The 16,510-nt window shown below is 46.1% G+C and overlaps 1 protein-coding gene across 8 annotated transcripts in view; it reads left to right on the forward strand.

Moving 5' to 3' along the window:
- The window catches only part of LOC102905556 (uncharacterized), a 206,603-nt gene extending 192,213 nt beyond the window's left edge, over nt 1-14,390 (forward strand). For all 8 annotated transcript variants that reach the window (XM_042275850.2, XM_015994779.3, XM_042275849.2 and 5 more), the window contains one exon: nt 13,942-14,390. In XM_042275850.2, coding sequence (XP_042131784.1) covers nt 13,942-14,320 — 379 coding nt within the window. In that variant the 3' untranslated portion in view covers nt 14,321-14,390. The remainder of the gene's footprint in view (nt 1-13,941) is intronic.
- Nucleotides 14,391-16,510: the final 2,120 nt, after the last annotated feature.

Raw genomic sequence — 16,510 nt, forward strand, 5'->3', positions numbered from 1 at the left:
GCCATTGTAACAAATCACACACACACACACACACACACACACACACACACACACACACACACACACTTTCATTCTATCAGTTCTATTTCCCTAGAAAACCCTGACTAATACAGGCCTTCCCAGAGCTACAGGAGATGGAAAATAGGGGATTATGGGGCAAGGACATGACTGTAAGAGGCTGTTAATGATAGTCATTAATGAATCGTCCTCTATCTACAAAGCCACCTGTTTTGAGCACATAACTCTGGACAATCCTGCCTATGGCCCTGGTTTGCTCTATGACCCCCCACCCCACCCCACCCCACCCCGCATTTCTTCAAGCCTCACAAGCCATTTGGGTCTTTGGGGTCTCTTCCCTTTGAGGTTATAAATTTGACTTCTTTCCTCACCAAGTCTGGCGGAAGATGAACTATCCGGGGAGGTCCCTGTTAGAATAATGCAGACTCTGGAGGAGTAGCATTTGGAATCTCATTATTTCAAGGGTGCGTGACTCACTGGGGTAACGTGTCCAGGAGCATCTCTCCTCCTCTCTGAGTTTCTTCTTTGCTCCTTGGAAACCGCAGTCTCCTGGTTTTCCTCCCACCTCCTGGTCCCCGTCAGCTTGGTGCTGTGCCTGCTTTAGGATGGCTCTTCCCAGGAGCAGACCCAACCCCCACCCTCAAATGTAACACGAATCTTGTTGTTTTTGTTTTTTTGTTTTTCGAGACAGGGTTTCTCTGTGTAGCTTTGCGCCTTTCCTGGGACTCACTTGGTAGTCCAGGCTGGCCTCGAACTCACAGAGATCCACCTGGCTCTGCCTCCCGAGTGCTGGGATTAAAGGCGTGCGCCACCACCGCCCGGCGTAACACGAATCTTAAAAAGTCTTATTAATAAAAAAAAAACCTCAAGAGCCAGGTATCAGGGTAAATTCTGAAAGATCAGAGAGACAGAACATGCCACAGCTAACCTCCCCTTGCCAACTTCTCAGCCGATCCTGTTTCCTCAAACTGGAAGCCTCTGAGTCCTCACCCGAATGGATCTCAGCTGAACTGCTGCTAAAAGTCTAAAAGCTTAAAAGCCTCTAGTTCCTGGTCCTCACACCTTATATACCTTTCTGCTTCCTGCCATCACTTCCTGGGATTAAAGTTGTGTGTCACCATGCCTGGCATTTTCCAGTGTGGCTTTGAACTCACAGAGATGGATCTCTGCCTCCGGAATACTAGGATTAAAGGTGTGTGCTACCACTGCCTGACCTCTATGTTTAATATAGTGGCTGTTCTGTTTCTGATCCCTAGATAAGTTTATTGGGGTACACAATATATCAACCACACTCAAAAGGCCAAGTTTTATGGAGAAGTAGAATAATAGTTTCCTACAGCAAGGAGGGGCCCACAAGTGGGCTGTCCAAGAAGCAGGCTTGATGCAGGGGTTTGGGATACGTCATCTGTTTGGGAGGTGATTTTTGGACACACCTGAAAAAGAGTGGACAGGCAAGGTGAGGGAGTGAATGAAGCCGGCACAGGGTCTATTAGCAAGACAGTCACTGTTGAGAGCACCTGGGGGTCAGCCCCAGTGGGGTCTCCAGGAGCTGGGATAGAGCACTCTTCAATTGTCCCAGGACAGGTCAAGGAAGCCGTGATGGTTATTCAGTCACCTCATTCGTCATGGCCAAGGAGAGTTAGCCTGCCGTTTCTGGCTTACACAAGCCTCAACCTGAGGGAAACCCTTCTGAGGGTGTCTTAGTCCGTTTGTGTTGCTATAACAAAACATTCGAAGCTCGGAATTTGTAAAGAAAAGAGGCTTATGATTACTCACGATTCTGGTAGCCGAGCAGTCAGAACCATAAGGTGTCTGGCATCTGCTGGGCTTTCCCCTCCACCCTGGCTGCATCACAATGTAGAAAAATAGGAAAGGAAACAACCAAGCAGCCACATGCAGGAGAGACCACGTGATGAGCCAGGAAACCGGAGGTGGGAGGGGCCGACTACTTGCTCTCAACAGCTCCCTCTGGTGGTACTTCTTCCTGGGTGTTTAGCAGCCACCGTGTAGGTGACACATCTGAAGCTAGCTGACCACCCTTTCTTTCCTACCCTGGGCTCAACTCAACTTCTCTTATCCCCAGTCCTTGGTTCAGGTACGACTCCAGCAGCTAGGCTCCAGCTAGGTATGATCAGAGAGCTCTGGGCTCTTAGCTGTGGTGATTGGCTTGGGGTTGGACACATGACCCAGACTTGGCCAATCAGAGTACCTCACTGTCTGCTTCCAGGGTTCCCAGTCCTAAGGCAAGCCAGCTCAAGGGGGCCGTGGGGTTACATGGCTTTTTGTGTCTGGGACCTAGCTCTAGCTCCAGACACTTAGTAACTTTCTGTTGAGTAAATGAACATAAAATATTAATTGACAGGTCTGAATACTGGATGCTCTAATAATTAATGCATCGAGTATTTTAAAAATATTTAATCATCTGAGTGGATTAAAAATGTTCCCTGAATGCTTTTCTAAAATATTACCACTTTCACCATTAGCAAGATTTCAGAGTCAACCAGCCCTGCAGAGGAAGATTTAGTAATCAAATCCAAGAGTGGAATCCGAGGCTCGTGAGACTTCACCTTATTTGGACAGACGTGGAACAGACTCCGTGGTCTATCTTGTCATAGCCGTGTGCCTTTTTTAAGGGAATCCAGCGAGGGGCATTTGCTAATTACATTAAGTTATTCCTTAATCCTTCTGGTCCTGAGTGGATTCCGGAAATAACAGGCCCTGACATCGTGGAAAGTTGCACCTTCCACTGTGCCTGAGCTGTCTGTCCCTTTCTTGCCTCTCTTCACTAAGTGTCTCTCGGGTGGATTTGAAAGGCGTTTGAGCCTGGCTGCCCAACTAAGTGATTCACTCTGCTCATATGGTGCCGTCTCCTCAGACTGCCTTAGCTTTAGATATATACTCCCCCACCTCCCACTCCCTCCATGCCACCCCTGCCCAGTGGACCTTATCAAACCCTTTCATAGTGCCCACAGCCTTCTGGCCTTTAAAAGAAAAAAGTTACTTTGTCATATTGAAAAGTATGTCTTTGATGTATGTCATCCACTCAAGCTCATGAATATAAATTAGTTTCTCCAAATCTCTCCTCACCCAATTCTTCCTTTTCCCCACAGAAGTAGTTTTATGAATTTGCTAGCATAACATGTTCACTTTCAAAAATCCAGTAAAATTTAGAAAAGGATAAAGAGAAATTGTATTTATATTGTGTGTGCTGGTTAAATTTTTGTCAACTTGACATAAGCTGAGTCATCTGGGAAGAGAGAACCTCACCTGAGAAAATGTCTGTATTAGATTATCCTGTAGGCAAGTCTATGAGGCTTTTTTTTTTAATCAATAATCAATGTAAGAGGGCTCAGCCCATGGTGGGCAGTGCCACACCTAGACAAGTGGTCCTGGATTGTACTTTTAAAAAGCAAGTTGAGCAGGCCATGAGGAATGAGCTGGTTAGCAGTGTTCCTCCATGGACTTTGCTTCAGTTTCTGCCTCCAAGTCCTTCCTTGAGTCTCTGCCCTGCCTTCCTTTCTTGGCCAACTTTAAACTGTAAGAAGAAATAAACCTGTTCCTCCTCAGGTTGCTTTTGGCCGTGTGTTTATTACAGCAACAGCACACAAACGAGAACATGGTTACTAATGCCAGAGAGGCTGCCTTCATTAAGAGATCCATATATTTGCTATTCACATCTTAGTCTAGTTCTCTCCAAAATGTTTTGTCTTTAAAAGACCTCCATGGGTGTGTAACTTGCTTAAAGAAAGCCACACTGTGAGAATTTAGAAAAACAAAAGCAATTCTGAAGTACGTGTGTCCCTGTGTTCACTGGTGTGCATATGCATGTGTACACATGTGTGTGGAAGCCAGCAGCCAACATCAGGTGTCTTCTTCAGTCACTTTCCAGTGTAGTTTTTGAGACAAGGTCTTTGTCTCGACTTAGAGCTCACAGATCTAGCTAGACTGGCTGGCCAGCAAGCCCCAGGGCTCCTCCTGTCTTCAAGTCCCCAGTGCTGGAATTATAGATAGCACCTAGCTTTTTTATGTGGGTGCTGAGGATCTGAACTTGGGTCTCGTGCCTGTACAGCAGCCCTTGACCGACTGTGAAGCGGCCATCTCCTCTTATAGAAGGACTGACCTCGTGGCAGGGACCAAGTAGCCTTGCCGAAAGACCAGGCCTCAGTTCGGTTTCACCACCTCATAGTGACCAAAGATAACCATCCCACCCTGAAGCTGCAAAGTCCCTGACTCCCAACCAATCCCCTGTCCACTCATTGCCACTAGGTTCAAACCCACCAATCAGCCCAAAAGGTCCAATCCCCATATCCTGGGATTCCTGTTTAAAAGGAGCTTGCACGTTTCTCTCATGGTCATGGCCACTTTACTTAAATGGTTGACCCCCACATGTGGGAATGTTGTCTTGAGAAATAAAGGCTCCTGTTAATTGCATATGTGAGTGGTAGTCTTTATGGAGTGATCTGTGGGCCCTAACAACTGTGCCGTCTCCCCAGTCCCCCAGAATCACCTTTCTGGAGGCTCCATCAATCCTCTGCCTCCTCCTCCAGTTTGGCCCTTTCTAGATAAGAAATCCTGAGTTGGTTCTAGCATGCAGGGGATGCTAAGCCACTGCACCTTCTGCTCTCAACAGTGCCTGATTGCCAGGCAGCCCCTTATCAGCCTGCCTGAAAGGCAGGGGAGGCTTTACCCAGACTCATGTCAACATCTATGCTCGCTCTTCTCAGTGGACCCAGGATAATGACCAGGTCCTGGCCTGCTTCATTTTAAGGACCCCTGCCACTTCCTAATCATAGCTCAGAGTGTTTGAAGTGTCCCTTATGGAGCAGCCCCAGCTAAGGCAGAGAACATGACTGGTTATAGTTCCATGAGTGCGGGGCGTTTACCCACCAACCCCACAGCTTCCCAGAGTTTTCTTGAGTGCGAGTAGCAGGAAATATTAGTTAGAAAGATTTATAGCAGAGAATCTTGTGGAGATAAACAGATAGAAAATAAAGGATAGCCTCGAGAAGGCCTGGAACCTATTCCAACGGCCCTGACTGTCTCTGCCCCAGGGTTTTTATAGAGACTCCAAGGGGTGGAGCAAAAGACCTCCTCCCCCAGCACAGCCAAGTGCAGACCATCTCAGACACCTGCACTCAGGCCCGTGGTCCTGATCATCCTCTATTCGGACCTGCTGGGTAAAGCCACGAGGAACCCGAGAAGGGGCTCCCACACATGAGCATTTCCTGTGCAAGCTTCTCCGACCACAGCTTCTCTTCTGGAGCTGTATTTAATGTCGGATTCTGCTTCTCAGCCTCTGAAAAATCAGATTGCTGTCTTCTACATTTACTCTAGCTGATGGTATTTTCCTGTTAATTGAGCATCATGTCATGGTCTTCTTGTTTTCACCCAAAATGTTTTAATGAATTTGCTTCACTCTTTCAATTTTCAAAAAAAAAAAATTGATTAAATTCCTTAATATTCTGAACATAGATTTGGATTTTTTTCCTTGTTATATATTGTGCCTCTAGAGACATGTTTGATTGTCTTGTCATTTTGACACTGATTTACCAAAATGAACTTCCTGTGAGAATGCAGTTGCAGAGAAATGGTTCTGCTCTCAGAGCAGATAATTTCCATTATTTTGATTTTCCCCAGTCTGGGACCTTATGGAATGCACACTAAAAACGGTAGTAGCTACCGTCTGCAGCCAACTGGGTCTGCACATATTCCTAATGTAAACGATTGCTCACTTGCTTGGAGCTAGGCAACTTGGTTTAGAAATATCATTTTTATTTTTTATATTGGTATACTGCCGAGTACCAAGATAAACATAGCTTGGACTAAAGGCTTATTTAGATATTTACTCAATCTCGCATCTTGCTAGTCTTTAGTTTTGAGAAATTTTTCTTGTTACCTCTGAGATCATTTGTCCTGTAAATAGAGCCAAAATATGCTCAAGAGCAACACGAAACTAATCAAAGAAAGAAAAAAAAACAACAGTGCACTTGAGGTCACGCTTGCTTAAAATACGAGGCTGTCAGAAAGCATCCCATTCCATTTGCATCTTCACCGCCTCCCATCCCTTTTGGAAGCAAAACAGCTTCCATACATTTCAAATAAGTTTATTTATCTGTATGATCATTTCCCTTAGCTGTGGAATAATGTTCTGGAAGAACTTGACCACACTAGACCATGGGATAAGAGGCTAGGCACAGCCAGGCAGAATGATGGGCGACTGAAGCAGGTCTACCAAGTCACAACTCCTTTATGGTGAAGACCCGGTGGGGACATGTGCTCTTCCTATGACATAACTGCTGTCAGCTATGACCTTTGTCAGAGGAAGGCAGCTAGCCAACAAAAGCCCAGATTTCTTTCTTCTCCTCTCTCTTTGAATGTCCCTGGAAGCCACACTTTCGTCTCTACCGTTTCCATCCATCGAATCTGTGGATTTCCACCCTGCCTCTGCATCCACCCTGCCTGGACCAGTCCATTTCTAGAGTGCTACTGGTCTTAAGGCGCAAACATGATTATGCCAGTATGTTCTTCCCACAGAATAGTCTCATTCTGTTAGCATAAAGTGTAGTTTGTACAGGGTAGGGCCCAGCCTCCCGCCCCCAGCTCACCCATCTCCCATCCCATCTCATGGTCCAGCTTCACCTTCCTCTTTCTGGTACCTCAAAAGCTCTATGCTCCACTTGTCTCCCTCCAAGCTGGGTCCCTTTATGGCAGCATCTCATACAACCGTATAGACCACTTTCTTGCAGAGCACTCTGTTTGTAATGAAGTGTGCATCACCTCTTTGACTATTGTAGGGCCCACCAGGGAAGAAAACCCATTTTTTACCAGGACCAAACACTAGTATGGTATGGTTAATTTGGTAAAACTTAAGCAGTCGAGGTTAGGCTATCAACTGTTAATATCTCCACTTCACAAATTGGTTACGCTTGAGTCTTGCCACCAAGGAATTTACCTCCTGAGTAAATTCCCGTCACAGCAGTGCGGTAAATGTTAACCAAATTCTATTATATTTACTCTATAAATTGCCTTGGCTTAAACTCTGCCTCAGTAGCTGGTCCTACTGTCTTTTGTCTTGGAGTTTAAGCAAGGCCCTGGGCTGAGTTCCCAGTGCCACAACAAACATAAACAACAGCAACCACCAACAAATTAAAAGGAGGGGGCTTTTAACTTGTGTGGCTGTGTACCACTTTAGTCCCAGCACTTGAGGGTAAGAGGCAGGTGGATCTCTATGAGTTCAAGATGTACATGGAGACTTCCACGCCATCCAAGGCTCACTGTGACAAATTACTGGACATGGCTGATGTAGGGACTATTAGTCTGCCTGGGCTTTGTGGACCCCAATCGTTCTGTGATAACAAGATCCACACAAATGCCAGCTTAGTCTCCGGAGGCTGACAGTCCTGCAGATCCTCTGGGATGCTCCCTGAGGATGCAGCCCTATGTGGGCTCCCACTGCCAAACAAGTGTTTAGTTGAGGGAGGGTGGGGATGGGCTTCCTGCCATCTTCCTGCCCTGGCACTCCAGGTGACTGGCCACAGGCTAAGGCCTGTTCTCTGTGAATTACAGCAAGTGACATAAATAGCTAACCTCCTCTGAAAGGTGTAGCAGCGCCATCTGCCCGAGGGCCTGCCACTACCTGACAGGCACATGTTCTGCAGGACTGTGTCCTCAGACAAACCAGAAGCCACGTAGGCAGGGCTTCCTCTGAGGGGCTCAGGCAGAACCTAGTGACGAGTTCACTGAAGGAGACAGAACTTGGAGGAGAGGCGAGTGAGAATGAACCCAGTTGCCGGGCCAGGTACCAGTCTGAGCAGGAGGGCGGGCAGTTTTCATCTGACTGAGCAGTGAATGCCTCGGAGGCTCCTTGGTCCTCAAGCTAGAGGCAGCCGGGTTGAGTCATGGGGTGAAGTGGTGAGCAGTCCCACTGAAAAGGTGGAGTAGCCCCTTTCTATCTGAGTGTCTGAGGGGTTTGCCTCCTCATCTGGGTTGTTTCCTTATCTGAGTGCATCGCTCTGAAGGGGGAACTGACTCTCATAGTCTCCTGCAGCCTGCAAGGTTCCCTGGAACCCTCCTGGCATCCTGCTCAGGAAGTCTGGCAGGATGTCGGGGATCTGTGCATCTCAGGGACTCTGCAGGAGATTCTGATTTGCATCAGGGTTGAAAGTCCCAGTGCTAGATGACCTATCCCCAAGGGCTCTTTCAACTCAAGCATTCCATTGTCTGAAGTGTAAGGAGACAGGCATAAGAATGCATGGAGGATCAGCATTCAGCTCATGTGAATCACACACTTCCGGTTGCTTGTTAACGCCCCAGGGGGTCATCAACGGCAAATGAGCTTATGGAAGGCTGGGTCTCTGGGTCACCAAGACAGTATTTCCTCCCATGTTTGATGATCACTTCACCCAAAGACTGGGGGTTTGAAGGACAAAAGCAGGCAGGTCACATAAGTCTGTCAGCCTAACACCTTCCAAAACTCTGAATCTGTCTGGAGTCAGATGGGCATTGCTTTCCAGTTCCGCAGACACACCATACTGTATTACTCACAGACAACCCGACCCTCTGTGTTACCTGCCTGAACTGGATTCCAGTAAGCACACAGCCTGGAGTTTCTCCAGGAAGCATTTGAATATGTAGGTCTGGAGCTCAAAAGACAGGTTTGGCTAGAGATAGAAGCCGAGAGAGGCAGGGAGCATTTAGGCCATGATTCATATCACCTCTTTGAACCTTCCAGTCTCTCAGCTCAGCCTCCTCAGTACCTGACTCACTTTCCTTTCTCACCAGCACCAAGCATTGCCATCATTCTGTCCTGCCACAGAGGGAGTCATCAGTCCCTTGTGGAAGCCTGGGAACTCCCATTTCAGTCCCCCTCTCCCTCATTCTGTCACGAGACTTTCTGCCAAAAGTCTCTTGAGTTCATCAGACTGTTTTCCATCTTCTCTGTGGCCACTGTGGTCCAAGCCACCAACATCTTTGCCAGGAGGGTAGAGTGGCCTTGGTGCTCTCTCTGCAGGCATTATTGTCTTCCATGGCACCTACTGTTCCATTCCCAACCATTGATCATTTCACTGACCAATCCCCATCTTGCCTCTGCCTTGCATGCATGCACTTCCTTCCCATTGCCCGGGATAAAGGCCAAGCTCATTCACAAAGCCCTTCCCAGTCCGGCTCCTGTCTCCTCTGAAGTCTATGTTCCAGCCGATGGGAACTCCACTGTCACCACGAATAGCTTTTCTGTCTCTGGCTTTTCTTTCTCCTGGTCACTTGGGTGACTCCAGTATCTTTTTAACATCTCATTTTAAGCTGTCAGGTCTCTGAAAAACCATCCCTGTTTCCCCAAGTAGGACCCTCCCCCTGCCCCTCATTGACGCTTTGACCTGGCAGAAGCCCTGTGCTTAGCCTGATGTTAGTTCATCACATCACACTGGGATTGAATCTGATCACGGATTTGGCTTGAGATTGAGACTGTATGTAGGAGGGCCCTCCCCCTCTCCAGCTGTTTGCTTCTTCCTCTTCCTCATCTCGGACATGCTGGGGATGTAATAGGTACACAATTAAGATTTGCTGAAGATGGAAATACAATGTATGGGAGAGAAGACAGTAAGAACAGAAGGGGAAAAGCATGACTTTCTTTTGCAACCACAAGGGAACAAGCTAACATCTTGCCAAGGGAAGGGTAACAGCCTATAGGAAGGTTTTATTTGTGGGAAAATAACAAATACCCATACATATATGAACTCTGAGAAAAAGAAAAGCAACACTAGAGTTTCTCAGCCTGTGGCCCCCACCAATCCAGTCAGCCTGGCGTGTGAAGTTTTGAACACGGTATGTGTTGTTTCAGGGTGAGGACACCGCTCTGAAGTCACAGTAATGACTGTGTTAGTTACTCAGCGGCGCTCTTACTCTGCGAGGAAATGTCACGAAACAAGACAAAATCCACTAACAAGAGTTTTATTAAGATGAGAGAAAAGGACAGACAAGTGCTCAGGTCTGTGGAAGAGACACATGTGTGGAGAAGAAGAAAGAAAGAGGAAGCCGGGAATATGGTGCTGCTTATAAAGACTGGGTGGCACACACGTACACAGGTCGATGTGGCTACTCCATGCATGCGCAGATCACATGGTTGCCTTGCACGCTCTTACACAACCATACAAAGCCACGGGGTCTTGGTCATTCGAGTCGCCTTGATCCGGAAATGGCTATTTTGACCTGGAACTGGCTAGGCAGAAGTGTCTAGGTCTGCCGGGCATGCGCAAACATGCCCAACCGTGGGGGCGTGTTGTGAATCCATCAGACTTCAGTGTAAGGGTTATGGCTCCTGCTAGGTTGCCACACTAAATACACACACACACACACACACACACACACACACACACACACAAACACGCACACACTGTGGTGTTAAGGAAGGTGCGTGGATATGAGAGGAGTTAGGTAGATTTGTTGAGTGATCATCAAAATACATTGTATGAACTTCTCGAATAATTTAAAACATTTTTAAAAAATGTAGTCCATCTACTGACCTTAGATGCAGACTTTTTTTTTTTGTTGTTAGTTTCACCATCTAAAATTTCCAAATGGTGGAGGGAGAGGATGTGAACTTGCATCAAGAGAGCCCAGAGTTTGGGGCCAAGCCTGGCACCTCTGAATGCAAATCCCTAGGCTTTATTTCCCTCCCGGTAAAGTGTAGGTGGTGGGGAGCGGGGAGCAAATGCTGTTTGGAAAACTGAAGAAACGTCAGGGAGCACAGGCCTTGCTTATCCCAGGTGCTCAGTCACTGCTGTGTTTCAATGTGGCAGGGTCAATTATTTAAGAGCATCCCAGCTGTGCTCACACGCAAACAAGGCGCTCATGAAATATTTCTGTCCTGGAGGGAAGAGATACTGTTTCTCTGCTCTCTGCTCAACAGAGAGGGAAATGTGGCCTAGCCTAGAAAAGCCACAGAGAAGCTCTGGAATTGAAATGGGGCTCTGATTCTCAGTGGATCTTGGAGACTGAGCACAAAGCAAGGCTCTTTTCAGTTAGTTTTTTGTCTGCAATGCCATGGGTGTCTGTGTCATTCTGGATCCTTGCATTGAAATTTATCTTTAGTATGAGGGACTCTAGAGATGGGGCCCATGAAGTTGATGTGTGGTAAGTTGATAAGGTGGTGAGGGCAGAGCCTCATGAACAGAATTAATGCCCTATGACCTAGACCTGGGGGAGCACCTTCACTCACACCCTGAACACATTAAAGATGTCTGTGAAGTAGTAAGTGGACTCTCACCAGACTCCAGTCTGTTGGCATCTTGATCTGAGATGCCCTGGTGTAGGCAGAAATTTCTGTCCTTCAAGCCAGTCCTAAGTAACTACACAGAGGCTTAATATTATCTATAAATGCTCAGCCAATAGCTCAGGCTAGTTACTAGCTCTTTTTAAAAAAATATATTTTATTTATTTATTATGTATACAGTGTTCTGTCTGCATGCCAGAAGAGGTCACCAGACCTCATTATATGTGGTTGTTAGCCACCATATGGTTGCTGGGAATTGAACTTGGGACCTCTGGAAGAGCAGGCAGTGCTCTTAACCTCTGAGCCATCTCTCTAGCCCCCAAGCTAATTCTTATATTTTAAATTAATCCATATTTCTGATCTACCCTCTGCCACATGGCTCATGACTTATTACCTCATTTTCTATATGTCCTGCTTCCCCTGCATCTGTTGGTATCCTCTGACTCTGCCCGTTTTCCTCCCAGCATTCTCCCTGCCCTGAAAATCCTAGCTATCGGCCAATCAGCTTTTTATTAAACCAATTTGAGTGACAAATCCTTACAGTGTATAAAAGGATTATTCCACAGCATCCCAGATGTCAGAACTGTATGAAATGAACGTCTTGTGTTTATAAGCCACCCAGGCTATGACACTTTCATAACAGTACCTGAACAGACAATGACATGGTATTCCTGGGGAATATATACAGAGAAGGAAAGCCAGAGACAAGACCAAAGAGCCTCATTTAGATCTTTGAGTCTTCTTTTTTTCAGTCATTTTAAAACATTTTTTTCTTTCAAAAGTAAATTGTGTTCAGTTGGAAACATTCATACGTGCTAAAAGAGAGAGTTGTAAATCTTAGACATCACTGAAAACAGTTTGCTGTTCATCCTTTCAAAGTTTTTTTCTAGGCAATCCGAACATACACTATGTTCTTATGTAACAAAAGAGTTTACCCAGGATGGTACAGTAGAACTGTTCTGTAAGGGTCTTTCTTACTGGACAGCTTTCCACGTGGGAAAGTAAACAGTATCCAGTGTTTCCCTGGGTGACAGTGGTGGACAACAGGGTGACTGAGTACAAGCCCCTCACAGGCCACTCTGAAACTTAGAGTCATCTTTTGTCACTCGACCTCCAGGGAACAATTTGAGAGTGAAACCTTTACACAACCCATAATTGTTCCTTACAGAGGGTCTTCCCATTCATTCTTTGCAAGGGCAGTAGGAAAGGCTTAAATCACAGCAGCAATGATCTTCAGTAACTCAGACAATGCTTTTCCTTCCCATCCTGTTTGACCTTGACTGTTGGTTTATTTTTAGTTCTTTAATAATTTCGTCCAATGATCATGTTCACTCTTCCTCCCCTTCTTGCCAAATTCATCTCCCCCTTACCTTCCCACCCAACTTTGTGTCTTTTTTTTCTTTCTAGATAGGCCAATTTGTGCTGCCCAAATATCTTGCCTTCCTTCAGAACACGGTCAGCTTATCAAGGACTAAATTCTTAGAGAAAACTGACCCTTCATTTCTCAGCAGCTAACACTCACCAACAGGCTCTCTGTGAGGGGTGGAACTGTGCTGAATCCCCTCTCTAGGCTGGAATTTGGTCCTCCAAGCTACGTCAAATGTCACTTCATTTCTTGTCAACAAGCAAAACATTAGTGAGATTTAGCCCCAGTTCTAAAAAAAGATCACAATCTAGAGGCAGAGATAAAGGATACAGTAACTTCTTACAGTGGTTTTCTCTCTCATTTAGTGCAGAAAAACCTAACTCTTGATGAGAAGGAAAAACAGGTGTGAAGGTTAATTTTGATTGTAAAACTGTTACAATCTAGAATCATCTTGGAAGGCAGTCTCAATGAGGTATTGTCTAGATCAGTTTGACCTGTGGGTGTGTCTGTGGGGGGGTTGATGTAAGAAGACCCAGCCCACTGTGGGTGGTACCATCCCCTGGGCATGGGACACAATATAGAGCTGAGCACGGGCAAGCATGCATTCATGCATTTCTCTCTGTTTTTGGCTATGGATGTGACTAGCTATTTCAAGCTCATGATACCTTAACTTCTTTGCAGTGATGGACTATAACCTGGAATTATGAGCTAAAATCTTTCTAAGTTGTTTTTTATTTGCATGTATTATCACAACAGAAACAAAACTAGACAAGTTGACAGAATTAAAGTAGCCTATTTTAGTGAGGGATCATTATGTCTAGGAACTATGGTACAATAAGCAACAAACATTCATCTTTTTAAAAAAGGAGGTTTCATTTTTTATCTATGTATATACTTGGAGGTAGGTATGTGCACATGAATGTAATAGCCATGGAGGCCAGAAGAGGGCATCAAATACCCTGGCGCTGGAGTAACAGCCACCTGACATGGGACTCAGAAACCAAACTTGTGTCCTCTGGAAGAACATGAGCTTTTAACCCCTGAGCCATCTCTCCAGCCCTAACATTGGCCTTTAAATGCTCATAGTCAGACTATGGAGACTATGGTCCTAGACATCACATTGTTGTAGAACCTGAGATATAGAGAAGTTAAATATCTTGTTCAAAGGATTTCATGTAGGAAGTGATGGAACTGGGGTTCCCAAGCTGCTGAACACACAGCCTTTGGATTAGGAGGTGGAGTTGGTGTTGTGGTTACCTAGAATAAACATTGCGATTTCACTTTCCAGGTACTGTGGCCTGAAAACCAGCTTGCTGACGTCCCCCCTGGTGGGGTTCATGGTGACCAATCAGTGCAAGTACCACACACCCATCAGCTTCCCTCAGATCCCAGTGGCTGCCCTGGCTGTGGAGAAAGTGGGTCGCTCCAGTGTATGCTACCGACTGGCTCTGTTTCCTCCTAAGCCCACCAAGGAGCTGCCTTCAGTAGATCACCGTGACCTCACAGATGGTTTTTTCTTAGGCCACCCTAAATTAGCACAGTTTGACACTCTGGCATGTACCACAGGGTCTTCAGTCCATGTCTTTGTGAATCCAGCCACTGGGAAACCAGAGAGCCTTCCAGAAGACTTCAGGAACAGTCTCCAGAAACTGATGAGTCCAGCATAGCATGGACTATATCTAACACTGTACATGGAATTCATCACGTCATAAAATGAAGTTTAGGTTGTTCTCTGTGCATTTTTGTTTTTAATTCTTTAGCATATATTTTTGCCCTTAAAATGGCTGTCAATTCCTTAAATGATTTTATAACAGTCGTCTAAAGTCATAGTGGAATACCTCTTTGGGTCAGCCCTGTAGCCAGGTACTTTACACAATTTATCACACAGAGCAGCTCACAACTATGCAGTGAGGAGGCAACATTCTAACCCTTTTACAAGAAGTGGATAGTAAGTTTACAGACAGAAGCCATTTGACTCTGTGAAACTACCATACTCCTAACTCACACTCTCAACCTTGGCACTGATATCCACCCACCCATGCAGCCCTCAACCTTAAGTAAACCCAGAGTCATGAAGGTGGCCATTTCCACATATTGGCACTCACTGCCTGCAGGCCAGCTGCTCTGCTAGCCTCTCTACATCCAATGAAAGTCTTTACTTTTTTTTTTTTTTTTTTTTTTTTTGCCGTATCTTACAGGCTTTGTTATCTGTTTCCCATGGTTTGGTTTCATTAATGCAATTTGACTCATTACATGTCCCTAGCTTCTTTCAGTAAATAGACATCTGATTTTTTTTTTTGCCAGTGTAAACTATGAGACTGGAAAACTCGCCTTTCTTTTTCATATACTTAAAACAACAAAATGACAAACCTTTGATACTTCTCTGACACATCCTTAGCCTGTGTCTGCCACCAACGTCATGGGTGGAAACCACCAACTAACTGAATAAAATCAATCTCTGATGCTGAAATATGTGAAGGCCATCCTGTGGTGTGATAGTAAAAACGGCCACCTGTGCCACGTGCTGATCATGCCTGATGCTTATGAGTGCTCTAAGGAGCAGACTTTGTTATCACCATTTTCAGATGAAAATGCTCAGCCACGAAAGATGATGCTGGGAAATAGGGAGGGGATCCAGTATAAGATCTGCCTCTGCCTCGACCTGACAGGACAAACTCTAGGTTTGGTCTCTGGGCCTGTGTCCACATCTGGAAAAGAAGGTCTCTAATGACCTTTCCCAGGTGAATCCCTGAATGCTTTTTAAGCAAATAGAGACTCTTTAGTCACCTGTGGAATTGAGTGCCAAACCCCGGCCACGCACGATATACATAGAACACATGCTATTCCTTTGTCATTAAAGCTATTCAGTTTTGCCTAGGTAAATGGTGCCTACGTTCATGTGCAGGTGTGCATTTGTGTATGTGCGTGATCATGTGGAGGCCCAAAGACAACCTAATTGTCTTCCTCAGGAATGTCATCCACCCGCTTTGACACAGGGTCTCTCTGTGTCAAAGGCCTGGAGTTCACCCATTAGACCAGTCTGTCTGGCCAGCGAGCCTCAGGATCCCTGTCTCTGCCTCTGGGTCCTAGGATTACTAAACGCCGTGGTTTGAATGACAATGGCCCCCCTAGGCTGATGATTTGAATGCTTGGTCCCCAGGGAGTGGGACTGTTTGAGGTGAATTAGGAGCCACATCACTGGGAGTGGGCTGTGAGGTTTAAGATACCCACGCCCGGCCCAGTGTCTCGTTTGCCTGCTGCCTGTGGACCATTGATGTAAGGCTCTCAGCTACTTCTCCAGCACCCCGCTTGCCTGCCTGCTATCTTGCTCCCCACATGAAGGTCATGGACAATCCTCTAAAACTGTAAGTAAGCCCCCAGTTAAATGTTTTCTTCTACAGGTTGCCTTGGGCATGTGTCTCCTCACAGCAATGGAACAGTAACTAAGACACAAGCCCACATCCTTCTCCCGGCAGTTTTTACGGGTTTGCATTCAAGACCTTAGAATAATGAGGCGAACACTTTACCGACGGAGCCGTCTCCCTAGCCCTGGACCCATCTTTCTATCACACGGACTCTTCATCTCATCACAGTGGTCCTGAGTTTCTATGCTGCACCATGCTCTGCCACCAGCTTTTAAACAGTGTGGTGATCGCAGTGTCTTTCACTGAGGGTCTTACGTCAGAGTCGATGCAAAAGAATGACTAAGAGAACAGAGTTTACCCTGAGCAAGACCTGGACCTCTATCCTGAATCTGCCTCCTGTGCAGGAAAACCGCAAGTCCTAGGTAACCCAGCACAGCCCTGAGGGTCCTAGTGTTGTGGTACACCCTCCCTTGACACTTAAGGATCCTAGAA

The sequence above is a fragment of the Peromyscus maniculatus genome, chromosome 4 (assembly GCF_049852395.1).
Source record: "Peromyscus maniculatus bairdii isolate BWxNUB_F1_BW_parent chromosome 4, HU_Pman_BW_mat_3.1, whole genome shotgun sequence".
Taxonomy (NCBI): Eukaryota; Metazoa; Chordata; class Mammalia; order Rodentia; family Cricetidae; genus Peromyscus; species Peromyscus maniculatus.